At 51.3% G+C, this 25,694-nt stretch overlaps 9 protein-coding genes across 9 annotated transcripts; 6 read left to right on the forward strand and 3 right to left on the reverse strand.

Moving 5' to 3' along the window:
• Positions 1–1,627: 1,627 nt before the first annotated feature.
• Positions 1,628–3,256, forward strand: N7474_006252 (glycoside hydrolase family 43 protein; the record flags this gene model as incomplete). Its single annotated transcript, XM_057197662.1, has 1 exon — positions 1,628–3,256. One exon carries the CDS (start codon positions 1,628–1,630, stop codon positions 3,254–3,256), a length of 1,629 nt encoding a protein of 542 aa, XP_057051102.1.
• A 2,603-nt stretch (positions 3,257–5,859) lies between these two features.
• On the forward strand, positions 5,860–9,068 carry N7474_006253 (Zn(II)2Cys6 transcription factor; the record flags this gene model as incomplete). The annotated part of the gene is made up of 6 exons (XM_057197663.1): positions 5,860–6,843; positions 6,902–7,056; positions 7,131–7,589; positions 7,766–8,076; positions 8,184–8,410; positions 8,538–9,068. 6 exons carry the CDS (start codon positions 5,860–5,862, stop codon positions 9,066–9,068), a joined length of 2,667 nt encoding a protein of 888 aa, XP_057051103.1.
• An 870-nt stretch (positions 9,069–9,938) lies between these two features.
• On the reverse strand, positions 9,939–11,036 carry N7474_006254 (Gfo/Idh/MocA family protein; the record flags this gene model as incomplete). Its single annotated transcript, XM_057197664.1, has 1 exon — positions 9,939–11,036. The coding sequence occupies one exon, from the start codon at positions 11,034–11,036 to the stop codon at positions 9,939–9,941; it is 1,098 nt and encodes a 365-aa protein (XP_057051104.1).
• Positions 11,037–11,802: 766 nt separating this feature from the next.
• N7474_006255 (Gfo/Idh/MocA family protein) lies at positions 11,803–12,357 on the forward strand (the record flags this gene model as incomplete). Its single annotated transcript, XM_057197665.1, has 4 exons — positions 11,803–11,894; positions 11,946–12,002; positions 12,067–12,076; positions 12,130–12,357. The coding sequence occupies 4 exons, from the start codon at positions 11,803–11,805 to the stop codon at positions 12,355–12,357; spliced, it is 387 nt and encodes a 128-aa protein (XP_057051105.1).
• A 172-nt stretch (positions 12,358–12,529) lies between these two features.
• On the forward strand, positions 12,530–13,256 carry N7474_006256 (NAD(P)-binding protein; the record flags this gene model as incomplete). Its single annotated transcript, XM_057197666.1, has 4 exons — positions 12,530–12,798; positions 12,858–12,882; positions 12,944–13,026; positions 13,076–13,256. The coding sequence occupies 4 exons, from the start codon at positions 12,530–12,532 to the stop codon at positions 13,254–13,256; spliced, it is 558 nt and encodes a 185-aa protein (XP_057051106.1).
• Positions 13,257–13,992: 736 nt separating this feature from the next.
• On the forward strand, positions 13,993–16,401 carry N7474_006257 (sugar porter family MFS transporter; the record flags this gene model as incomplete). The annotated part of the gene is made up of 14 exons (XM_057197667.1): positions 13,993–14,029; positions 14,089–14,153; positions 14,210–14,263; positions 14,320–14,639; positions 14,699–14,708; positions 14,768–14,784; positions 14,841–15,203; positions 15,253–15,309; positions 15,365–15,476; positions 15,535–15,709; positions 15,771–15,798; positions 15,852–15,936; positions 15,995–16,089; positions 16,152–16,401. The coding sequence occupies 14 exons, from the start codon at positions 13,993–13,995 to the stop codon at positions 16,399–16,401; spliced, it is 1,668 nt and encodes a 555-aa protein (XP_057051107.1).
• Positions 16,402–18,318: 1,917 nt separating this feature from the next.
• Positions 18,319–19,001, reverse strand: N7474_006258 (uncharacterized protein; the record flags this gene model as incomplete). Its single annotated transcript, XM_057197668.1, has 2 exons — positions 18,319–18,536; positions 18,605–19,001. 2 exons carry the CDS (start codon positions 18,999–19,001, stop codon positions 18,319–18,321), a joined length of 615 nt encoding a protein of 204 aa, XP_057051108.1.
• Positions 19,002–20,349: 1,348 nt separating this feature from the next.
• N7474_006259 (uncharacterized protein) lies at positions 20,350–21,655 on the reverse strand (the record flags this gene model as incomplete). Its single annotated transcript, XM_057197669.1, has 4 exons — positions 20,350–20,788; positions 20,857–21,032; positions 21,083–21,307; positions 21,389–21,655. The coding sequence occupies 4 exons, from the start codon at positions 21,653–21,655 to the stop codon at positions 20,350–20,352; spliced, it is 1,107 nt and encodes a 368-aa protein (XP_057051109.1).
• An 878-nt stretch (positions 21,656–22,533) lies between these two features.
• On the forward strand, positions 22,534–24,553 carry N7474_006260 (uncharacterized protein; the record flags this gene model as incomplete). Its single annotated transcript, XM_057197670.1, has 8 exons — positions 22,534–22,659; positions 22,729–22,799; positions 22,855–22,878; positions 22,933–23,022; positions 23,080–23,162; positions 23,225–23,622; positions 23,686–24,018; positions 24,071–24,553. 8 exons carry the CDS (start codon positions 22,534–22,536, stop codon positions 24,551–24,553), a joined length of 1,608 nt encoding a protein of 535 aa, XP_057051110.1.
• Between the last annotated feature and the right edge of the window lie 1,141 nt (positions 24,554–25,694).

The following is a 25,694-nucleotide window of genomic DNA, read 5'->3' on the forward strand; positions in this document are numbered from 1 at the left end:
AGGATCCATGGGTGTACACGTTGGCTTGCTAGCCCCTTAAGCCGTCTAAATGCGTAGTAGACTTTCGCTTCCTTAGTTTAGAAGTAGTGTTGATCCATTACGAACTTGACCTTTAGGTTCGTACGGAACACCGCATAACCGTTCGGGTCACTTCCATCATACTAGTCTACATCAGGGTATGTAGGCCGTGGGGGTTGGGCGTTCGTTATCATGGTTGGGAGGTCGCCTCTCTAATGCGTCGTACGGTCGGTATCGTGGTTGGTATATAGCTAGTAGGGCACCTGACTAGCTCGTGAATTGAGAATGAATCCTAATGTTAGGGATCAGACCAAATTGTGTCAATTGATGGTATGTCCTATACACAAGAAGGATTCATTAAAGAAAGGAAGAAAGAAAAGGGGAAGAAAGGGGAAACAAGATGCGTGGGTAAACATGGCAGAACGAAAAGGCGGTCAACAGTCACGAAGCTTCAGCTGAGTATAACAATATCAGGACTTCGTACGAAGGTCCTATAACATAAGTGGTATAGCTAGCTAGATCCTTATATGTATGCTTAGCCCTATCGACCCTAAGTGCGGCTATGAATCCGATAACCACGCTCTTAAAGATATCCCCCTTAAGTTTATAGTCTAGAAGAGCGATCGATAGGCTAAGCGTCGCCTAGTCAAGTTGTCCTTGGAGATAGTCGGATGAATGCTACTAAGGCATCTTTTGCTTAGCGCCGATGCTATGTGTTAGGGTTTGTCGTGTCTTAACAGACGTACGACAATAGCTGTCAGCTCCCAGGATACAAGATGGAATTGCTCAAGAGGGGAACTACCAGATCAGGGGTAAACAGACTAAGTACAGGATAGATGCTGAGTAATCAAGCAGACAGAGACAGGACAACAGCTACGTACGCTACGTAGCGCGTGTTACAGGGTCAACCTGTAACACTATGGGCTAGTCGGCTAGTAGGTAGTATGCGATCCTATACGAGATATTGCTAGGTGTATGCTTCTATCTAATCAAGTGTATCTAGTTAGGGTATGTTCAACTAGTGACGTAGACTGCCTAGCCCCCTAGGCGGCTAGTGCGATAGGCAAAGCTAATTAATCGAACCTAGACCTATCGGTACTAGCGGTATATAGACTACCTAAGATAGATTTCAATCGGCCGACTCTAGATCCCCTCTCTCCGTAGGAAGGTATTAATACGTAGTTAATCGAACTCGTTAATACGATACGTGGTAATAGAGTAGAAGGCGGCTTTAACGAGCCGCTCGACGCTAGATTCGAAGAGTATTAAGGTCGGTTCCCTTATACGGTCTAGAAGGGCGGCTAGGGCGGCTATACTAGAAAAGCTATGGCCGCGGATATACTCTAGCCACTAAATGAAATTGAGCTAGTGTGCGGGACCGGAAAAGTCGACAAGTATGGGGTGGGTTGTCGTATCCCCGCTGGGAAGTTCTGTGCTAGCTGATGTACCCACCCCGGCACCCCACATATTTCATTTTCTCCGCTGTGGCGGCTAAATGCCCGGTTAAAATGCTATTGTTCAATGCAACGTGTCCTGGTTTTCAGAAACCTGAATAAGAGCAGAACTTCCCAGTGCCAGTGGCACCCGAACGACACCTCACCAAGCCAATATGCCTCTTGTCCGTAATCCAATTCTCCCAGGGTTCAACCCGGATCCGTCCATTTTGAGGGTTGGGGAAGACTATTACATTGCGACGTCCACCTTCGAATGGCTTCCTGGAGTGCAAATTCACCACTCCAAGGACCTGGCTAATTGGGAGCTTATAACACGTCCCCTTTCACGAGCGAGCCATATCGATCTCCGCGGTGAACCCGACAGTTGCGGGATCTGGGCACCTTGCTTGACGCACGATGGTGACAAATTCTGGCTCGTTTATACGGATGTCAAGCGCAAGGATGGATCGTTCAAGGACGCTCATAACTATATCATTCATGCAACAGCCATCGAGGGACCATGGTCTGACCCTGTCTTTGCCAATTCTTCAGGATTTGACCCTTCTCTTTTCCACGACGAAGACGGTCGTAAGTGGTTTGTGAATATGACGTGGGATCATAGACGGCGGCCGCTGTTGTTTGCTGGTATTGTTCTCCAAGAATTTGACGCTATTGAGGGCAAGCTGGTCGGTCCAAGAAAAAACATCTTTCAAGGCACAGACCTCTCACTCGTGGAAGCCCCACATCTTTACAAGCGTAACGGTTGGTATTATTTGTTGACTGCGGAGGGTGGAACAGGCTATGATCATGCGTGTACTCTTGCACGTTCACGAGACATCTGGGGTCCATATGAATTGCACCCACAAAAACACATCATCACTTCCAAAGATTCACCTTTCGCTGCACTGCAAAGAGCCGGTCATGGAGACATCGTGGAAACCTCAGACGGGAGAACGTATGTCGTTCATCTCACTGGGAGGCCTGTTGGTCAGCGACGGCGCTGTGTCCTTGGGCGGGAAACGGCGATACAGGAGGCGTACTGGGGAGATGACGATTGGCTTTATGTTAAGGATGGCCCCGTGCCATCCCTTGATGTCAATATTCCAGGGGCGCGAGAGGACTCCAGCTACTGGGCGGAGAAGCGATACACATTTAAGGACGGATTACACAAAGATTTCCAATGGCTGCGAACGCCAGAGCCAGGACGTATTTTCTGCACAACAGACGGTAGATTGACCCTGTTTGGGCGAGAGTCTGTGGGTTCATGGTTTGAACAAGCCTTGGTGGCTCGCCGGCAAAGCCACTTCTCATTTGATGCAGAGACAACTATCGACTTCTCTCCCGAAGATGAGCGTCAGTATGCGGGCTTGACGGTTTACTACTGCCGTTACAATTTCTTTTATCTTACTGTGACGGCACATTCAGATGGAGAGCGGGAGCTGCTCATCATGAGCTCCGAAATGTCCTATCCTGATGGTAATATTTCATTCCCAGCTCCGACTCCAGTTCAGATTGCCAACGAAGGCAAGGTGAAGCTAGCTGTGAGAGTCCGCGGTAGCATTCTACAATTCCTGTATGCAGAAGAACGAGGTACTTTAACGGAGATTGGGCCCGCGCTTGATGCGTCTATCGTTTCGGACGAATGTGGTGGACACCCAGATCATGGAAGCTTTACTGGATCTTTTGTGGGGGTTGCATGCTCGGACCTAAATGGTTTAGCACAGCCCGCGGTCTTTGACTATATCACATATTGCCCGGTTCAAGACCAGTCAGATCGCTATGGTATTCATGATGGACACAGATAGTCTATCTTTCGGATTATACACGAGGGAATTGAATGTAATCTGATATTTAGTCGTCAGAAGTTCAAAACGAATGTTTTCGGTCTAATTTGCCCATACATTTTCCGTGTATGCAGTAGCTGTAAAAGAACCACTTGTCAGGGTAGAAACCTATTGGTCAGGTGAAGAATGATGTTCCGAAAAGGGAGCGATACGATAGCGAAATGGAGCCGAGATGGGAGCGGTTTAGTGGGAACAAAGACACACTGATTCTTAATAGAATCAGCCCAAAAACCATAGTTCGTTTGAACTTATAACCCTAAAGCGGGGTAAATACACGTGAGCAACATATGACGTCGCATGATATAAATCCCGAATAACCTCACGATCAAGCCCAATCTATAACAATTACGCCCCCTCCTGAGGCGGCTGACCCTAGGCGCGTAAACAACTAGGTAAACAAACGAATAAAACAGTAGAACCTAATAGATCAAAACGTTTCAGATAATGTAAACAAACTGACTAGATTAGGCGAAAACCAAGAAAATATCTAGCTGATTGAACGCCCTATCTGTTGGAGTAGGCGGACTCTGTAATTGACGACTAATCATAGTTTTGGTTGATGAAGCTTGTCGTTTCAATTGTTTAGGATTTGCTGGCGTTTTAGGGCTCCATGTGCCCGGTCTGCTGCCTGATCCACTGCCTGGGAGGGGTGGCATCCGAAGTCGAATACTAAACTTCTCCATAATCTGATTTGGATTATATGTCACTAAACCAGCTGCTTCGAAAGCGATTTGGATAGTTGATAGTTTAAACGCTTGTATGCGTGCATTTGGAAATGCCATAATGAAATCAAGCTTGTCGATATCGTTGGCACCTACTCTAGTTTTGGCTTCAATTAGCCCCCCCATATATGCGCTTTAGGGGGGCAAAACAGCCTACATCTAGAGGCTGTAATAGATGCGACGAATGCGGAGGCATGCAAATTGGAATAATGTCGTTTTCAGCGCATACTCGATCAAAATCAGGCGCTAAGTTACTACCATGGCCGTCTAGAATAAGCAGTCGAAATTTACCCTTAGTACGACTAGTCGTATGAGGAATAAATTGCTTTTCTAGCCATCGTAGCCCAAGCTCATCTGTAGTCCACCCATTGACGCTAATGTCAATTCGCCAGCCCCTAGGTAGGTCATCGTACCATGCATATCGTTAGTATACTGATGACTTGAAGATGACCATCGGAGGGAGCACAAATCCCGTCGCACCTATACATTCAATTGATGTGACCCATTCGCGGTTCCCTAGCTGTAGGACAGGCCTCCGACCGTACTATTCAGCTCTTGTGATGACTTTATTAGTCGCAATTAGGCCCATTGCAAAACCTGTTTCGTCAAAATTGTAGATATCCTCCGTTTCGATACTGTTTTCGTAAATTGTGCGTCGTACAAGGTCAAACCCTGGCTCAATAATGCGCGGATCTTCGCATAAAGCTCTTTGGTAATTATAAATTATACTGTCGAGAATAGCGCGATTTGAGCTCTGGATGGCGGTTGGTACAGTTGTAGACCCATCTAGTCCCAACAGGCTGACCATTACGCTCCCGTAGTAGAATATTAGCCATATCCCTAACCATTGATGGTCTAGGGGCAGATCCGCGCATCTCCATAGATAGAATCCATTGTAGGAGTGATTGATCTTCTTCAGGAGTCAATTTATGACTATTTGCGTGCGTAACTTGTCGAAATGGTACGCCTGCGAGCCGACAACGTAGGGTTCGCTCAGGTACGTCAAATACGCGTGCAGTTCCGCGACTAGAGGGAATTTCGGCATTCTGGTAGGCTTCTATTGCAAGCTGAATTCTACCCTCTTGATTGACAGAATTTTGGGAATTTTGATTGCGATTTGGGGGCATGGTGGATAGTTAAAATGGTGAAGTTGACGCGTTGGGGCGCGACGCGATTTAGTGCGGCGCTCGCATTACCGATTACGTTAGTGACTAAGCTAACTTAGTCAAGCTATTAGAGTAAAATTTCATAAATCGGCGCTAGTTTCGGGCCATGGTCAACTCCCACCCCTGAGCGTGGCCTGAAACGAGCGTGTATGACTAAGAAAAATTCCGGGCCACGCGCACTTAATTTCGGGCCACGTTCAACTGCGAGCCCCGGCTCCCCTGATCAATTCCCCAAAAGCGGGGTAAGTGTATGTAAGCAGGTCACATGATATCAATCCCGAATAACCTCAAAACTGGTCCAATCTGTAACACTATCTTCCTTATGAATTGACATTATCCATTTCCACTACTTCCTGATTAGGAATACGGTTTCTACATTCGACAAGTCATTGCCAGTCTGCTCCCAATACGGCGTGCCAGGAGTGAAGTCTTCTGTTCGATCAGTTTCATCCCATTCCAGCATCTCGTCCCAGTTTGGGCTTGTGGGTCGTCTTCCACCAATCCGTGCTCCCCAGTAAGAAGATACGGGTGGAGTTTCATCACTTAGGTCATTAGACTTAACACGTCACACCTCCGGATGTCTACCTTCCCCGCCTAGTGCCTCACGTCCACGAGGTGCAAGTGCCTGAGCGCGGCTTTGTGCTTGAGCAGGAAGTTCTGGGTTTTCATCAATCACATGCCTATCAGTACAGAGTTGATCAGCATGTTGTCACCCGCGCGTCCCTGCTCGGCAGATGGCGACGACGCGTCGGACCTTGCTCGAGTGCGTGGTGACGGTGACGACGATCGAGGCGAGCCCCCGAGAAGCAAGAGGGCGCGAACACAAGAGCGTAGAGCGATGCAGGCATGCTTTCGATGTCGCAAACAAAAGCTACGCTGTCTTGGTGGCCGGCCATGCGTAAGATGCGTCAAGGCGAACAAAGAATGTGATTTCGGCAAAGGGAACGCGGGCAACATCGCTCACCCTCCGAATGTCACCTTTGGCACTGCACAACAACACGAACAACAGCATCAACAAGAGCGTAGAGCGATGCAGGCATGCTTTCGATGTCGCAAACAGAAGCTACGCTGTCTTGGTGGCCGGCCATGCGTAAGATGCGTCAAGGCGAAGAAAGAATGTGATTTCGGCAAACCGGGACAAGCGTCCGCCGCCCCGAACTCAAGCACAACCACGAACGGGAAGGTGGTTGAGGATGGAGATGGGGTGGCGGCTAGAGCTAGATTGGAGTACCTGGAAAGCCGCGTCGCCAACCCGTTGGCTGGTCTACACGAGCCCGGCGCCAGCGGGACCGATCTTCTGCCTGCTCCTACCGCAGCTCCGGCCCGGACTCCTGCTACAGCTCCATCTATAGCCCCGCTCGCCGCTCCAGTGGTAGCCCCCGTCACGGCTCCTGCTCCTGCTGCTACACCTGCTCTGCTCTCCACGTCCGGTCCTCCAATGACCCAGGGGCTAGGGCAGGTGAGGTTTGGCAATTCGCCAGAAGTCAACTTGATCTCGCCGCATTCCTATTCCAGCCGACCCGAGACAATATCGCCATCAAGAGAATACGGCGCAGGGGGGAGCGGAAAGCACAAGGATAACGAGGAGGAGGCCAAGGAGAGGCTGGCTTCGGCCACCAGGGATGGATTTGAGCCCCCATTTCAGGCGCTGGTATACCAGGTAAGTCTGTCCGACCCGTCTTCCTGTGTGAAGGGTGGTAGTCGCTGACTCGGCCAAGCCATCGGTCTGGGAGAACCGGGAAGGATCAAAGCGGAGCTCGCCTCTCCCTGATGAACCAGTGCACCCTGCGCGCATGCCACTATGGGGCGTACGAGACGAACCAGTCACCTCGGGTGTGATCGACCTTGACACGGCCAGAACCTTGTACACATTGTCAGTGATCCGGCGCCCCTCTCTCCACCTTCCCAACTTCATGAGCGACCACGCCGCTGACGTTTGGGCCCTAGTTTTATGAATCACTGCCACCCCTTTTTGCCCATTGTCGACATCACCCTTCCCGACCCATTTACCTCAGTCCAGCGCTATCCATCACTCTTCTCCGCAATCTTGGCAATCTCCGCCCGGTTCTACCTCCGTCACTCGACCACATCGCACACTATCGACTCTTATGTCCCAGCGGCCCTCGCCGATATAGCCGAATCTCACCTCGCCCATACCTTGCTCCGGAAAAAGCATACCTTGGCCGACGTGCAGGCCATCTTGCTGCTTGCGGCTTGGGGATTACAGAGTGGTGGAAAGGGGCCAGACGCGTGGGTCTTGACGGGGCATGCGGCGCGTGTGTCTAGGAGGCTGGGGATACATCGGGCCGTTGGGCAGGCTGTGGCTGCTACCAAGAGGGACGGCTCACAGCTCGAGGCTCCGGTTGATGAGGTGGATGCGGCCGTGCGGCGACAATGGAGGACGTGGTAAGTGGCTACTCTGACCGGACTACCCTTTGGGAAGGAACATATAGTTTCCGTGGACGGGCGCCCGCTGACATCGTTTCTTACAGGCTGGCTTGGTTCAGGTACATCCCTCTCCTGGGTCCTGTTGATATCTGATCGGATACGAGACACGCGCGTGAATGACTGACTCGGTGCAGCTTCGATTCCTTCCTTTCATTCGGGTTCGGTCGACCTCAATCAACCCAGTTCGAGTCCATTGACGACCAAGCTTTCCTCAAAGCCCGCTTATCTCATCCGCTCCCCCGGCCAGGCACTCCAGCCAGCTTGTCGCTATATGGCGACGCGTATATTGCAGCGACGGCTCGATTGGGTCATATCGCTCGATCATTCGTCTTGTGGGTAGAGGAGCAAGCGCCAGTTGGGTCTCCGAACGGCCAGTCTTTGTTGTCGATGTTGTCGAATCTGAACGGAAGGTTGGACGACTGGTGCAAGCTCTGGGTCTGGTCCGGTACGTCTCTTCCTCCCACCTCTCGAGTGTCGTTTCGTGCGGAGACTGGGCACTTGAGAGGGGAAAGATGCCGGGAGGTCTGTCGTGGTATCAGGCTGACGTAACAGGATCGTCCCATGCGCTTTATCTCGGCGCGTCAGCACGTATAGCCCGACTGCAGGCCGAGCACCTTCGCCTGAGCATCAATGCCATGGCTCTCCGCTCGTCGACCCACAGCGACGGTCACGAGAGCAGCGTCACATACCTTCGCAAAGCGCTCAACGCAGCGAAGAGCACTATCCAAACACATTTCGAATCGAGTCAGACCGATATCGCTCTGAGCTTTGCTACGGACGTGAGTAAGCGCTCTTCCCTGCCCACCTCATCTCCCTCCTCCGCAGGCTATCGTCCCCTCATAGCGTCGTCGTGCCTTGCCGTAGTCCGAATATCATACAGGCTCCTTGCTGACTACATGATTATAGTACATGACCATGGCCTTTGCCCAAGCTGCAGTCTTTCTGATCCGCTTGACAAAGGCATCCCCCCTCGTCCAGGAGGTAGTCTCGCTCGACCCCGCGGTCGTCAGCCATTACCTCACCATGTCGGTCGACCTGCTCGAACTGGGCGACATGTCGGAAACGCGCTTGTCGACCTACTTTGCACGGACTATCCGAGGAATTTCGCGTGCCGCAGGACTCGCTATCCGTCCTGACGATTCCACGACCACAGCCGGTGTGGCTGGGGACGGACTAGGAGATCAGCCTCATGTACCCGAGCAGTCAACGTCGCTGGTAAGCGCGGATGGTGCAGGCGACGGCGGACTCTACGACGCCGATACGTTCTGGGCGGGACATGATCCCTTCGACTTGAGCTGCGTGCTCGGCCTGTCGGGTGGTGGTGTGGCGCAGGATACGGAGTGGCTCGAACCGGCTCTGGGGAATCTGGGGTCCTTCACTCAACCTACAACGCCTTGGTGGAATATGATCTTTGGAACCGGGGAAGGATCTGTCTGACGTCGGGACCCATGTCGGCGGACCAGTTCTCTTCCGTGGGTCGTTTGCATTGCGACGCTACAATATACGTGGACGGTGCGATGTGCACGTGGCCGCCGCGGTCATACGTAGTCCCAAAACCCCTCAGCCTATTCCCCTTCGTATCTCAGTCGTGCAGGACAGCCCCAGTCCACGACATCCGCTCTCCCATACCGTCCCAAATGTCCGACCTGAGATGCAGGGCAGCGGTGTTTCGCGCATCTATACGCACGTCATGATGCCAGACATTAACAAACTGATCGGCGCGGCTAGCCGCGGAATCGGCCCGATGCCGAATTTCGCCCACTACGAGTGGGGGAGGGGACTTTATCGCTTGAGTATTTTCGGACATTCCGACTGCGCCTCTTCTATAACGAGCCAGCATGTCGAGCAAGAGTGCAGCGATATTATCGCCCACAGTTAGAGAAGGAGGGTTATGCCGGAAAGTCGAAGAGCAAGACGAACGGCAAGACTAATGGTTATGCTTGAAGTTGGCTTTCGCTGCGGAGTGAAGGCCAGACAGAGACGACGGAGGTGAGCGCGTGGGATTGCTACTCTGCATACATGCATACAGTACATGTATGCAATCATCGGTACCGTGCTCGCGGATTTGACTACAGCATGCGGCACCCTTGTTGCTATCTATCGTCAAGCGCTCGAGGCGACCTGTACCCTTTTGCATTCCCCTGATGTAGCGGCATCCACCATTCTGCATTCCTCTGACGTATGAAGATGGAGTCAAGGCCGCGTCTATAGGTAACGCAACAAGCACTGAAGCCTGGCAAGACGATCAAGCAGAGTACAATCTTGCGACAACGATCGTGCTACATTGTCTGACACCTGGAGCTATTTTCAAACTACATTCTTAGCTACAAGCGCGACCTGGCGTTCTGGTGTAGTAACTTGATTCTCAACTTCGCCAGCCCGCCGACGTCTCGAAGGACGGCTTCGCCTAAACCAGCGGTACCGCAACCGGAGCGCCACCCTGCTCGGCTGAACGATATCCCGCCTCAACGACCGACAATGCGCGCAGCGCCCCTCAAGACCGACAAGCGGCGGCCGGCCTGCGCGGCAACGCGCGAGCGTGTCGCGGAAAAAGACGGGATAGAACTGATCGGTGTTGTACTCGACAGTCGTATGCCGCAGCGCGCCGTCGGCGGATTTTACAACGATCTGGTCGGCAAATCCCTGGAGATGTGCAGCATCGTGAGAGACCGAAAAGCCGAACTCGCGCTGATCATCGGGCGTGCCAGGGTACAGGTATCCCGTGTGGACATGGGCGATCTGGCCAGACGCCATGGTTACTGTAAACATGGCTAATTCGTCGATGTCGATGTCTTTGCGGAATGTCCTCGTTTGCGCCGTGACCGAGATGATTCGACTTTCGGTCAGCGATTCTAGGAGATCGAAAAAGTGCACACCGACGTTGAGGACGGATCCACCGCCAGCCGTGGCTTTGGCAAGCATCCACTTGCACCCATTCGTTTCGTATCGAGTGGACGATCCGACAATGAAGCGAAACGACAGATGTCGGTAGCCAGCAGGCGACAGCGATCCACTCTGACTGAGCTCGCGCGCCAAGTCGCTCACGCGCAGGACAAACGGGACGGCGATAAAGAGGCCAGCCTTGTCCGCTGCTAGACGCAGCGCAGCAACCTCGGCTGTGTTCAGCCCACAGGGCTTTTCAATAAGGAAGGGCCGTCCTTTGCCGATGACCATTCGGGCGGTCGCCGCCATCTCGGAGTGCCGGCTGAAGATCATCGCGAAGTCAAAGTCAAGATCGAGCAATTCGTCGCGCGACAGCAGCGGGCAGTCGAGCCGGTGAGCCATTTCGGGACCCGCAAACCCCTCGCCATCGCAGATGCCAACGAGAGTGATGCCAGGATCGGTCAAGACGGGAATGTAGAGCGGAAAATGCCAATGGCCGACATCGAAAATGGCGATTCGCATCGTTGATGCAAGTACAGGTGATGATCTGGTGTATAGCAAAGCCTGGGTATTCCATTCGACTAGATCAAATCCGCGAGGAGAGGTGCTATCGGACCGGTTGATGCCGCGGGAAGCAACAAAACTGTAGCTGAGGGGCAGACCGGGATCTCTCCGATATTCTCCATGCCTTATCTCGGCATCGGGCCGACAGTGCGGGGCCGACATCGAAAATAGCGATTCGCATAGTTAATGCAAGTATAGGTGATGATCTGGTGTAGGAAAGCCTGGGTATTCCATTCTACTAGATCAAGTCCGCGAGGAAAGGTGCTGTCAGATCGGTTGATGCCGCGGGAAGCAACAAACCTGTAGCTGAGGGGCAGACCGGAATCTCTCCGATATTCTCCATGCCTTATCTCGGCTCGGGCCGACAGTGCGGAGCTGTCGGACTTTGATAATCTCATCCACATGAACTTGCTTGATACACATCTTGATCCCGAAGGGAATCAGTCATTCTGCCATTTGTGAACAGCCCAACTCGACAGCTTGCTCACGCGTACGAAATATCAACGGCAGCCCTCTGCGTCAACATGTCCACGAGTCGCGTTATCAATGTCGCTGTAGGTCATCGCGGCAGACACGGTCGACTGGCCAGCTCACTTAGCGCAGGTCATCGGTGCGGGAGAGATCGCAATGTGCACACATGTGAGGCTCCCCATGTCTTGTGTGCAGTCGCAACTGTCCAGCTGAATCCGGCCTCTAGCTGCCTACCCTCGGCTTCCTTTCGCACATGTACGAGGTCACGGCAATAGTGGATGTTTCGAAGCAAGCCGTGGAGCACTGTGCGCGAAAGTTCAACATCTCCCGCACCTTCACAGACGTGTAGGTCGGGTCAAATTTGAGGCATGCCCCGGGTGCTCACGTCTTCAACAGGCCGGAAATGCTGGCAGCGTGCTCCGACGTGGATATGGTATTGATCTGTCATTCCGAGTGAGTTGCCCTTCCCGAATGATGTCGAGTATGCGCGATTGCTGATACTGAGCTCAACATTCAGCGAGTTCCACGTAAGGAGATTACCGGCTGGACGTCTCCCAAATACTAGCTCATATAAAGCCAGAGCGTACACGCAGTACAGTGTCTGAAAGCCGGCAAGCATCTCTTTATCGAAAAGCCGATGGCTCAGACCTTGCGAGAAGCGGACGATATCGAGGCCGCACGCCTCGCTTCCGGCAGGTTGGTCTTTGTCGGCTACATGAGACGATATGCGACCGCGTTCTTGAGGTTTAAGGAGGCCGTGGGCAAACTGGATCCAGCCCAGATCAACTATGGTAGGGCACTATTTTAGGGCTAGAAACATTGCTGATTGCTCCAGTCCGGTTCCGCAACTTTACATCGAGGGTGAGTAATGTTCACTCGATGCCAATGGTTTCGACACTAATGAGCTTCTGTAGGTCAAGGACGGGATTATCTCACAAAGCGGCACCTACTCACAACGTTTCTCAGGCAAGTCTCTCCGAATGCCCCAACTTGTATGCTCGGTCCGCTCACCGAGTCCAGATATCCCTGAGGAGGCTTCGGCGAAGAGGCGTCAAGTCGCCACGAGCCAATTCGAGGAGTACACGGGCCTCGACTACAATTCGCCAGTCGCGCAGTACATTCGGGCTTGCAAGTTCCACATCTCCCCGCATGACCTAAGCCTCATGCGAGAGCTGTTTGGTCTTCCTCGCCATGTCATTGCAGCCGTGCCAAGTGCTCGAGGGAACTTTTTGTCCATTATGCTGCAGTAGTTAGTTAATCCCCAAGCCAGGCCATGGAGCCGGGCCCAGTACTAATCATTACTCGTAGCGACGGCTTTGTTCTTGCGTATGAGGTGAGTCTAACGCATAGTATCAAAATCGTGTGCAACGCGTTCAATATCCTGACCGCCCTAGTCTGGCGAGGATGCGGTCTTGTCTGTGGACGCGACCGTCGAGGTCCTGGCTCAGTACCAGCGACTCAAGCTCGCCTTTGACTCGTGAGTCTCCCATCCCATTAACCCAGTCAACTGGATTGCTAAGGTCTAGGCCGTATATCAAAGGTTTGCCAATCACCGCGACTACGCTCTCCAGGCACCCCAACGGGGACTTTTCTGAAGAGACGATCCGGCCGACATACGAAGACTACTACACGTTAATGTTCAAAGAGCTGCATCGCTGCCTGAGCGGCGACGCAGAAATCAAGACTACCGTGCTGGACTGTGAGTAGTAGAGCAGACACAGCTAGAGCAGCAGGCTGACTTCATTCTCAGCTCGGGAGGATATTAGCATGCTGAGCAACATTCTGAAAGTCTTAGCAGAAGGGTTCGAAAAGAGCCAGTAGATTAGCAGGGACTGATAGAGCATACTGCCAGAAATTGAACATATGTATACATGATCGTCATCGTTCCTGTTGCTGTTGCGGCGATCACATTAGGCCAGGCCGAGGATCACTTGACTGTGCGGCTATTCTCTTCACTCGTGATTCCCCCGCTCAGCTCATAGCCACGGTGAACAAACGCGTCGACCTTGCCTCGTAGGTCTGCTAGGCCGCAGTCCAGGCGTAGCGGCGTGGGAGTCTAGAAGGCTTACTATCCGGATCAGCTTTGTACAAGTCAAAGCCAAGGCAGGAGTTTGGAGAAGCGTCACCGGGCTCGTAATAACCTGGGACGAGGCCCGGGACAAGAATGGCAGGAGGTTATATTCCCTGGTCAACACCCGTTTGGCACCGTAGATATTGCTAGAATACCTCTAAACATAAATCTGCGCGTTATTGTGACCTTTACGGCCAGAAGCACCACGACTTTGCGCTGATGTTATCTGACCGGGCCGACAATCGGTCGGTCCGAATCGAAGCCGAAGACGCCTTGGCAACTAGGCCCAGACCACCCTGACCATCATAAATAACTATTTCCCGAACTTTCAGAACGGGCCTTTAAACACTATCGATTCGAGCATCAATCAAGATGGGATTTGGCATAGTCGAAGACCGCCCAACACCTCGTCAGTCTTACCAATCTGCTTGAGAGATGTCATATCAGTGCTGACTGTGTGATGTGCAGCCGAGGTCTATAATTGGCGAATCTACACATTTGCAATCGTGGCGTCGTTTGGAGCTCTCACGTTTGTGGGTTCACGGCGATCTTTGTATCATGGGTCAACAGGCTAAGCTCTTGTCATCAGGGTTACGATGGCTCATTCTGGGGAACGACGCTTGCCCGGGCCAGCTTCCAGGAGGTAAATCGACAGCATGCAGGTGAAGCTCCTCTACCCTCCCGGCTGACACGCTTCAGCATTTCGGCTTCACGGACATGTCCGCCTCTGCCAGGACATCCAACACGTCAAACCTTACCTCGGCCTACCTCGCTGCAGGTTTCTTCGGATCGCTCTTTGCCTGGCCGTCCAGCGAGACGCTTGGCCGGATCCGGGCAATGCAGGTCACCTGCACTGTCTTTCTGGTCGGTGCTATTCTTATGACAGCTGCGACCTCGAGCTTGCCAATGATGTATGCGGGTCGAGTCTTGACTGGCTTTGGCGTGGGTGCCTTGACGGGTATTATCCCGTCCTACATTGCCGAGGTAGCTCCCACTGCCATCCGTGGACAGTTAACTGGGTGAGTCCTTGCTTCTTGGCGCCTAACGCGACAAATAGAGCCATGCGCTGACGATCCAGGTATTTCGACGTATGTATACGTCTCTACTGTCAAGATGTGCTGTGCTTACCTCCCCCTTTATTCTATAGGTAGCGTACCAGGTCGGGTCAGTGCACTTCACAGCTTGTAAAGGTGGTGACACGCGGCTCACATTGCTTCCAGCTCCATGGTCGGGTTCTGGATCAACTACGGGATCCAACAACACATGGGGGTCGACGCGGTGATCACATTCCGCATTCCCGTGGCTTTTCAACTCATCCCCGGAGGTGCTTTGGCCTTGGGAACGCTTATCCTTCGAGAGTCGCCTACTTTGCTCTGGCGAAAGGGTAAAAGGGAACAAGCGATCAAGAACCTCTGCTATCTTCGCCAACTCCCCGCCGACAATCAATATATGCTGGAAGAAGTTGGCAGAATCGAGGCCAGGCTGGAGGAGGAAGAACGGCTATCCGGCGGCCGGACAGGCTGGGTGGCTCTACTGCGTGGTTCCACGGCCGAAATGAAGTCTTCGAGTATGCGATACCGGCTGTACGTTCCCCGCTCAGAAAAACTTTGGCGCGTGCTGACCACCGCTCAGCGCCGTAATTGTTGGAATGTTTATGTTCCAGAACTGGTCCGGCTCCATCTGCATCAAGTGAGATATGCTCCCATGGTTGAGGGGTCCAGAGGACGCGTTGCTGATATGCCAGCTACTATTCTCCGATCCTTTTTGAGTCGCTCCTCATCAGCGACGTGGCGCTATACACTGGCATCTATGGAGTCTGCCGGTCGGTCGCAGCTATTGCCTTTTATGCCTTTATCGTGAGTCGACCGGAACGCCAGCTTTGCCCCTTCCCCACCCGACTGACGCAACGCTCAGGTGGATCGCAGTGGACGTCGAATCCCCTGGCTGATCTCCGCCTCGGCATGCTCCCTGACACTCTTGTACATTGCAATCTTTACAACGGTGGCCGATACAACCCTAGGCACTCCTTCTGCCTCTGTCCATGGCGCCGGTACCGGCGCAACCACGATGGTGATGCTTTACGGAATCTGTATGTCCCCGCATCCTCCTCCCTGGTTTCCACCGGTTGCATTCAGCTGACAACGACATAGTCTGGAGTTTTGGAGGGAACGGTCTACCGTATGCCTGTCAACTTCTTGTCGTGGCGAAGCGATTAAGCTGACATCGATCAGATGGATCGTCGCCGCAGAGATCTTCCCAGCCCGACTCAGGCCCATCACCGGTGCCTTTGCCGCCTCTCTGCAGTGGCTCTTTAGTGTATGTCATCCCCCTTGCTTGCAACAGTACTTGTCTCGGGCTGACCATGCGTGATTAGTTCATCCTCACATTGGTCTTCCCGTACATGATCGACTCTATCGTCGACGCAAACGGAACATTCTTTTTCTTTTCAGCGCTCTGTTTCTTGACCGCGTAAGTTTTGGCCGTTTCATCAAAAGTGGCTGCATCGGGGGTGGGAGCTGACGTTGGTAAAGCGTATTCACCTTCGTTTGGGTTCCCGAGACCAAGGCAGTGCCCATCGAGAGTTGCAAGGCTTTGTTCTCGGGCAAGATGCAGCATGCGGCCTGGCGAGCCAAGAAGCTCTTTCCACCGAACGGTATTCCACCCCTCCCCGAGAATATCGCGGCGGGCGAAGCGGCATACATCCAGGCTCATCGGCCATCGTCTCCGTCTCGGGACTTCATCAAGACCAAGAACGAGAGCGACCACATCGAGTCTGTTTGAACAATCTTGTGTACACCGACAAGAAGATGAGGAACATGTTGGGTATACTGAGAGAGAGAGCTGTGGTGATGATCAGGGGAGGAGGATCATTCGGCACGCGCGATTCCGAGGTGTACGTTAAAAAAGGGTTGATACTGTACGGAGGTCAAGGACTAGTGAATGCATCAACTCATCAACGCTCATCTATTTCTCGCTACAGCAGCATTCCCTTCTCTCCTGTGACCGTCTCCTCTCATCCCTCTCTATCAATCATTGCACTTTCAAGACTACTAATAGTACGCTTATGAAGTGGGCACCGAGTATCTAGTTGCAAACCTGGCAAACGTTCCCTTACCGCGTCCGCTTATCGAGTCTTGCCCGGACACCAGTCTAAGCTCACTCATCCCAACAGATCAAGAGCTTGGTAACGCGAACCACAGCAACGACGTCTTCTCGATAATCCCGCCCGAGGTCAGACTGCTCATGCTAGAGCAGTTGAAGCTTAGTCACATCTCGAACCTACTCTATTATGCCTTTTTGAAATGAGCCACCTACGTCTAGGTTGCACATCTGAAGCGCGTCGCACTTCGCGAAGGACCGAGCTACACACATGTGGCGTGCTGGAAATGCAACGCAATCTTGAAGTGCGGCGCACTTCACGCTGTGGAAACGCATTCCTAACGGTCGTTTGTGGTCCTGCTGAGGGGAGGTGGCCTGAGGAACCGCGTCGCGCATCCAGAATCTGAAATGCAGCGCTAGCGACCCATTAAATGCAGCCTGCAACAAAGCGCTGAAGGCTTGCAGCAAACGCGACGCGCTTCCATGTTATAGGAGATCTCCCACCGGTGCAGCCGACATTGGCCCGAATCGTATGTGGCTGCAGGGTGCGTGACTCATTCGTAGATCTCGCCACGCGGTTTCCCAGCAGTCTTTCGTGGCCGACTTCGACGCATCACCATTGGCAATTATTTGCAGGAGTATTGCAATGCTGCACACAAAGATCATACCCAAGGAACAACATGTCTAGTTCCAACTTTCGGACGATGACGTCAGTCGAAGATTATCTAGCATTGGACTTTTTCTATGTAAGTCGGAACGAGTTCATCTGCATGGAGTCCTACCAGGACGGCAAAGCAGCTTCAAAAGTGATGGTGTACTTTGCGGGCGTGGTCGGCATTTTAGCAGACGGTTCTACATTTGAGCGACCCTCGAAGTACACACCGAAGCTGTCAGCGCTCATACATAGTGAGAGGCTTTGTGTCCTTGAAGCGACCCTGCAGAGAAGTCGGAGGGAGACCTGCCTCTTTTAAAGGCATTATGGATTAGGCAGGCACCAAATGGGTATATAACTATGTCCGCGAACGTCGGCGCTTACTATAAAGTCATGGGTTCGCGGCGGTACTGCGGTTCCCCTATATTCCGTTCTACTGACGACCGCCGTCGTCTGACTGACTTGCTCGGTGGCATTTAATGACTTGGTAGCAAAGTTTATTTCCGGTCTTCACAGTTCTTACATGGTCGTCGCTGGTCTCCTGCCCCGGCGTTCGCTGGTGTGGTGGAATTAGCAATGCCCGAGGCAGTATTGATACAGCCGTCCGCTGTTTGGCTATGCTCGTTTGGGGATAGAATGTGGATGTTCGCCTTTATGTGGTTTCTCAAAGTCCCGGCAAAACTTCAACAATGCAGAGAGCAAAGAGGTAAGTATTCAACGGATTATTAGAAAGCTCGTGGGCTCACGTAGAGTCAGATCGTTATATTTGCAAAGGCTGATTGTGGACCGAGGAATTGACTGAGGAGTTCTCTTTAAACGACCATCACGAAATTTTTGGAGTATTTGTGAGGCAATTGGACCCGAGGCAATAGTTTAATGATTAGAGAAAGATAGCGTGTAAGGCATTATACCTCTATTGACATTTCTTCAATGGTGTTGGGTGTCCTTCATTCCGTCTTTTGAAAGCGAGCCATCGCAGCCACGTCAGAGCCAGGCGGATTGTAGTCCACGAAGCCATGTTTCTTATATAACCCTGCGCCCTCCTTGCTGGCGTCCACGTAGGCTGAAACGCCGGCTTTATCAGCCAGATCGCAGCCCCATTTTACAATCATAGAACCGGCTCCGCGTCCTTGGTAATCTGGATGAGTGCCGAGGGTATCCAGATCTGTTTTCCACATTTGTCAATTCAGTAACATTTTCCCACTATTTCAATTCAAAGGAGCTCATTCATACAGTAATGCTTCTTATCACCCATCACACGCTTCCTTGCCTTCTCTAGCTCATCGACAAAGTCCTCGCATTCTTGGTAAGGTGAATCCGCATGCCAATGCGGGAACCGGCGGCCTCGCTCGTCAGGCATGGCCAGGTCCCATTTACCAAAGGCAACTAGCCGCGGTCGGCCTTGCTCATCCCTCGACGCGGCATCAGTTACTCGTAGGTATTTTTGGAAAGGCTTTGTCTGAATGTCACCCAGGTGCCAGTCCCGGTGCCATTGGTGCATACCCGGGGTGTTTGGGAATAAGTGCCCGATCACCGGCTGTGTGAAGGCAGCAAACCATAATTCCGTGATGGCGGGGACATCTTCCGCAGTAGCCGGCTCTAGAACGAGGGAATTGGTAGTTGAACCCATTGTGGAATCGGGCCGATCGCGTCTTCACTTGAGACTTGAGCAAAGGGGTTATTGACTGGGATCTGTAAGCGTGGGTATGTTCGTTTAATATAGTTAGGCGAACAAAAAGTGGGGGCCGTTTGAGGACGGGACAATGTGGTAAGCACTGGCATTACTGGACTTGTTCAGGAGACGAGGAATTCTGAACTGTATCAATACTTACCCAGTGACTTTTCTTTCAATTACATACTTCTATACCTGCATTGTGTGCAGAGATCCTTCATATGGGACCGAAGAATGGTCGTCTTGCTTTACACACAATGGTTCTGACATATGGGTTCGAATTCCAAGCCTATCAATGATTCATAGTTCGGTTGTACAGCATTGGAACTTATACGCTTCACAGAGCAGACCACTGCCAAGCATCTCCTACTAATGTTAGGATTGTCGGGCGTATCTCTTCTGAGGTCCATGCCCATTTAAGTACTATGACAAGGTCTTTTTATAAATTATACTGTATAGTATAATTTCGTACCTGGAGGTTTCGGGGCGGAACCAGTGCAACGGAAGATTGCAGCTTCGAAAGATGGATCAATGGGAGTATAACTCCGAATGAAAAGGAAGGGGTTTCTAAAGAAAGACCTGGGGAGTTGGGCACTCGAGCATGATCAATACGTGACGATCTTTTCACATCAGTATACATACTGTAGAACACGATTTACGCGGATTTACGGGAGCCGACATCTTGAGCTGATTGGGGACGGTTTTTCGACCCACTGGTACTAGTGTCATGAACGAGTAATGCAACCTGCGTGCCCAACGCAGTGAGGACCGGGGGGAGGGACCGGGGTTCCTCGTTCGGGGTGGAATAAAACAAGACTTGGGCGATTTGGAGGGTATCTGGAGGCAGCGGAAGGTGCGTAGGGGGTGGGAAGGGGCGCCTACAAGATTTGGAGGAACATCGACAGAGTGCGAACCGATCGAAGTGTTTCAATGGTTCATGTATCCACCTATCATCCGTTTACGAGGGAAATTGGTCATTGGGTGAATTGGTTGCATGTACTTATGTATACTTTGCCGTCCGATGGGTCAGCCAGCGGTTAGGCGTGCAACGAGGCCGATCTCTCGAACGCAAATGGAGCCAGGGCCATGCGGGGCGTGCCTAAGTTGGTCAGAGACCGGAAGGTTCCGCCGCCAAACACTATCGATGTTAGGTGCCATCGCACCGTGGTAGGCGCGGTTCGGTTAAGCCATTTGGCAAAGTCAATTTGAAGCAAGATGAGAAGTAGGGTGTGGCAAATGAAATTTCGAAGCTGGTTTACTCTAGCACGCCGAGATCGTGCCTAGTGTACGTATACATGTACAGTCATTAACTTAGACGGTCGGGCGATTGTTGACGGTTGCCCGTCCAGGGGCTGGTCTCGGACTCCACGATGATGTGCGCCCGGCTCGACTGGCTGTCAACTTCCCAGTCTTGCGTTATGAGGATTTGGTCTCGCCGCATTGGCAGAGGGAAGATTTCGTGGCTCTCGAACCCGCTCTTGCGGTCCCGCGATTTAGACCGCGTCTGCGATCGCGTGCTCGTCTTGTAGTTCCAGGAAGTGGGGTCCTCCACACCATCGAGTTTGAGTCCGTTCGATCGCATCCATGACAGGAAGGGTTTTAGTTGACCCCAGCAAGCTGTAACGATGCTCAAACACTGGATAATCACTTCGAAAATTGTGATGTCGCACATGGTATAGGTCGGATCTGTTGTTTCAGTGCCTTTCTTGATAAATGCAAACTGGACTACCGTTGCGACAACCACACTATAGACGGTGGAACCATGAGTTTCAGCTGAAAAAAGGTGTGCATGAAGGAGATCTGAATCACTTACCAAAGCCGGGGTAGGAAGATACCCACAAATATCAGACGTCGTTCTAGGGTCGTTTGGATGCTAGCGATCAGGATCATCGCCTGGGCGAAGATTAAGAGGTCTGTAACAATGTTAGAGATAGCAATGAAGTAACGCCATGCCAACTGCAAATTCCCATTTAGCCTCATTAGCATGCTCTATTTTCGTGGTCCAGAAGGTAGTAGGGATTGAGAAGGACATTACTGACCACATTAAAGCACTGGCCATCCCAAAAATCCCACGTGCGTGGAACAGAGCATTGGAATGCAGTCCCGAAAATTGCAACAACCGCCCAGGCATAGATAATTCCTTCAACCGCTCGGGCGAGCCACTTGTCTTTCGAGGATGGCGTAAGACTCCGGATGAATACGGCTAGGGATAGTTTGGAGAACATCAGGCTGAGGATGTATAGAAGAGAGCCGGCAAAGAGGTTCTACCAGTGTGTCCTTGTCAGTCTTGGATCGAAGTGACTGGAATGAATTGATCGAGGGAAACCTGAGCGCAGAATGCATACTTTCATCACCTGGTCCACTTCAGCACTGGAGACCTCTTTATAATGCTTTCCATAGCCGGATCCAACTGCCAGCGATATAACGATACTCTGACCGATACCGAAGACCAAGGACGCGATAATCAAAAGATCGTCCAGAGTGAGTTTTTTGAACAGTCGGAATTTAGTCCCTAGTCGGGCAGAGACACTGAAAACGATCGTAACCAAAAGAAACCATGTTGTGACGTTGACCGCGGGGTCTTTGGTGTCTCCTTTGAATCGTGACCCCATCGAGGCTGGATATGGGAAGGAGTGCGTGGGTGTGTCAAAAAGAAACGAAAGTATTAGGAGAGAAGAAGCATGCTGACACGAGGACGCCTGCGTTATTTTTTTTTATTATATCGCTGTGCGGCCTGGCGGTGCGAGCTGCAGGGGCTAATTGAGCTACTTCCATTTCCCCAAAAAATGGAAGACTAGGAATGTGAATCACCTCCCAAGTCTACTCTCTTAAGGTTCCGGAGAGGCGCTCGCTCATCTCACCGTAGTATTGTCCAGGATTCCAATCCGTATCTTCCTGATTACCTGCCCATGGAGATAGAATTCTTAGCCTTCTTGACTGCCCCATGTGTATAATCCTCTTGTTTTCCCAAATTGTTTTCCACAGTCCGTCTTTGCTCTTTGCAACTTGCCATTTACAGTCTCAATAACTATTGTAACAAGAAAGGGCCAGATCGAGGACTTTTTTAGGTTCACCCCTCCACCAACACATTCAAATTGGATGGTAGCCATTCGCGATATACGGCCCACATCAGATCTTGGTGGCGCCTTTCGATTGGCCAAGGGGCGCTTCGTATGGAAACCTTACCGCGTGGGATCGGCGGTGCCGCATAACGCGTTGTGGGCCTCAGCCTCCTTGGGGTGCCGGGCTGCCAGCAGAGGACATACAACCGACCAGGATTAGCAGAATTAGTGCAAGTTGCTCGCATGTTTGAAATTCTAGTCGATGTAACATGGCACCAATCGATGCGGATCCCGGATCCCTTTCCGCCCGCATTTCGATCATGCTTTGTTTTTCCCTCTTTTCTTTTCTTAACCAGCTGAATCCCTCATCCCTTCCTTGGCTTTATTTTTCCACCTGTCTCTTTTCCACTCGTTAACAAAGAGAAGCCATGGTGGCCTATGAACTGAAGAGCCACACGTCCGTCACCAGTAGAGGCGAGGCCCAAGTCGGCTCGTCCGTCCGGGAGCGTGATGATGCGCAACTTCAGCGGATGGGAAAGAAGCCAGTTCTCAAGGTATGTATTTACAATCATTCAGAATACAAACCCAATAAGTCTAGAGATCTAATAGTGGTAACTTATCAGCGAAACTTCGGCATTCTCTCCATCCTCGGGTTCAGCTGTACCATTCTGGGTACATGGGAAGGCTTGCTTGGGTGAGCCAGTTCAATTATAAATTCTCGAACATCCTATTGCTAACTGCTTGTCCAGAACCTTCACGGCCCCCCTTGCAAAGTTTGTGCAATCCTCATAATCTTTATGTCTTAGAGTTTAGCTAACGTCTATCAGTGGTGGCTCTGGCGGTGCGATCTATGCCTACATCTTCGGATGGGTAGGTACATTTGCGAACTTCATGGTCTTGGCGGAGTTAGCCTCTATGTATGCTGCTTCCTAGTGGTCAATCCAATCTCAAATCTAGAGCTAACTGTTTAATAGGGCCCCTACAGCAGGAGGCCAGTATCACTGGGCTGCAATGCTTGGGCCAGCCAGACTCCAGAAGTTCCTTAGTTTTGTCACTGGTAAAGTCTTGATTCATACTGAATCTTGGGTGATCTATCTTTGCTTACTCTGAGCAAAATAGGTTGGTTTGCTGTTCTCGGCTGGCAAAGCGCCTTCGCTGCTTGTGCCTTTTTGACAGGAAAGATGATCCAGGGTGCTGCGATCGTCGGAAACAATCTCTACAATGCTCTGCCTTGGGAAGGCACGCTGATTATCTGGGCATCACTGAGTCTCGCATTGCTCGTGAACCTAATAGGGGGGAAGCTATTGCCCCGTATTGAAGTAATCATACTGGTCGTGCATATTCTTGGCTTCTTCGGTATCCTGATCCCCCTTGTTTATATGGCGGATCATAATACAAAGGAACAAGTTTTCCTATCTTTCCAGAATGAAGGAGGATTTTCCACACAGGGACTATCCTGGTTTGTTGGCATGACCAGCTGTGCCTTTGCCTTTGCTGGTGGTGATGCTGCCGTGCATGTAAGTCTCTTGAGTTCTACTTGCCCTTTTTTATACATGCGACTAACAAATTACGAAAAATAGATGTCTGAAGAGGTTGCAAACGCATCGCGCGTTATTCCTAACGCCCTTATGCTCAGCGTTGGAATCAACGGCTGCCTCGGCTTTGGTATGATTATTGCCATGATGTTCTGCACTGGCGCCGACCTTGGTGGTACGCTTGGGGAGATCACTGGTTATAACTTTATGGGGATCTTCGTGGAAGCAACCAACTCAGTATCTGGTTCCTTGATTATGATTGCCATTGTGATTATTATCTACATCTGTTCGCTCATGGGTCTACTAGCCGCAGCATCTCGCCAGCTCTGGTCTTTCTCCCGAGATAGGGGAGTTCCTGGGTGGCGATTGTGGAGTCAGGTAAGCAACCCTCGATCAGAAGCTTTCGTGATCTAACATTCCGCTCCGTAAGGTTTCTACCGGCAAGCAATTGCCTATCTATTCCATCATTGTCACAGTGACAGTCGCTACACTGCTGGCCCTGATTAACATTGGTTCCGACACTGCTATGGAGGATGTTGTATCTATGGCAGTGTCGGGCATCTACTTGTCTTATCTGATGGTTGCAATCTTGCTCTTTAGTCGCCGAGTCCGTGGCAATATCTCCCGCTATAATGACAACGACGATGACATTGTCAACGTGCCCGGTGCTAAGCTTGTCTGGGGCCCATTCCATTGTCCTGGTATTGTTGGTACGTTGATCAACGGTTATGCGATCATTTACATCACCATCGTCATCTTTTTCAGCTTCTGGCCATCTCAAATGAACCCTGGCGTCGAGGAGATGAACTGGAGCGTCCTGGCAATTGGAGGCAGCATGTTCCTTGCCATTGTATATTACATCCTGCGTGCCCGTCGCATCTATTCGGGCCCTATCGTTGAGGTTTCTATGTAAAAATTTCCACAGGGATGTTAGGGAAATGTCCCTAGTATATCCAGAATAGCAATTTATCTGCCTGTCACAACTTGAGCCATTGTCCCAATACAGCACAAACCCTTTTTATGACCAATCAAGCAACTTGGAACTTCGTGTCGGAATCACCTTCAATTGATTCTCTGTTTGCTCAGCCTCCATTAACCAGCCTCCATTAACCAGCCTCCATTAACCAGCCTCCATTAACCAGCCTCCATTAACCAGCCTCCATTGAACTCCCGGTGTGCCAACGAACTAAGACGTAACCCTCGTGTGCAATTTCTTTGTTGGACTGTAAGGGAGATTGGATCGATAAGCTCTACCTGAAACTTGCTTATTGTTCCCCATGATAGTCATATTCAATAAGTTGCACGCTTTGGTCACTACGAGGTGTTAGAATAGTGAACAATAAGGCCAATTTTATGTTGTTACTGCACTTTTGGGCTGCAAAATTCCGCAATTATTTAGTCCATCATTGTACCTTGCCGTTGAAAGGTCTATCTACAGGCAGCAGTGGGCGCTGACACCTCAGGCACCCACCTCATCATAATGGTAGTGGAAATATAGGACTCGCAGGTGCATTCGCAGTAGATCCAATAAACGTGACAACGATGCAACGACATCTCGGAACGGACTCCTAGTCCAATGTATACGCGGCGGAGCTCTTAGGTATCGAAATGGCCCTAGATCCGCATATGAATCGATTAGAAGGGGACAGAGTCAGGGAACTAGTGAGCTTCTCTAATAGCTAGGCCGCAATCGACTTAGTGCGGAACCTGAGGTGACCATCTGGATAGTACGTGCTCTATCACATTTATAACTACGTACGAGCTATCTGATCGCGGCAAACACCTATATCGATCACCCTCTAGTGGATCCTAGCCTATGTACTTCTAGATGAGGTCGATGCGTATTAGACTAGGCCCCTTCTTATATAAGATTAAGGAGGGGGAATTAGATTGTTGTAGCTGCGATTAGGGGTTCAAACACAGAGACATATTCTGCTCTAGTGCCCGCTATATAGCGATCTATAACGAAACATGCTCGATAAGATCGCTCGTACGAATCTTAGTAGCACGACTAAATACGAGGCAATTGTATCTCACCCGCGCGTAGCCCGCTA

Source organism: Penicillium riverlandense (genome assembly GCF_028828495.1).
Source record: "Penicillium riverlandense strain IBT 135883 chromosome Unknown utg000006l_segment0_segment0, whole genome shotgun sequence".
Classification (NCBI taxonomy): domain Eukaryota; kingdom Fungi; phylum Ascomycota; class Eurotiomycetes; order Eurotiales; family Aspergillaceae; genus Penicillium; species Penicillium riverlandense.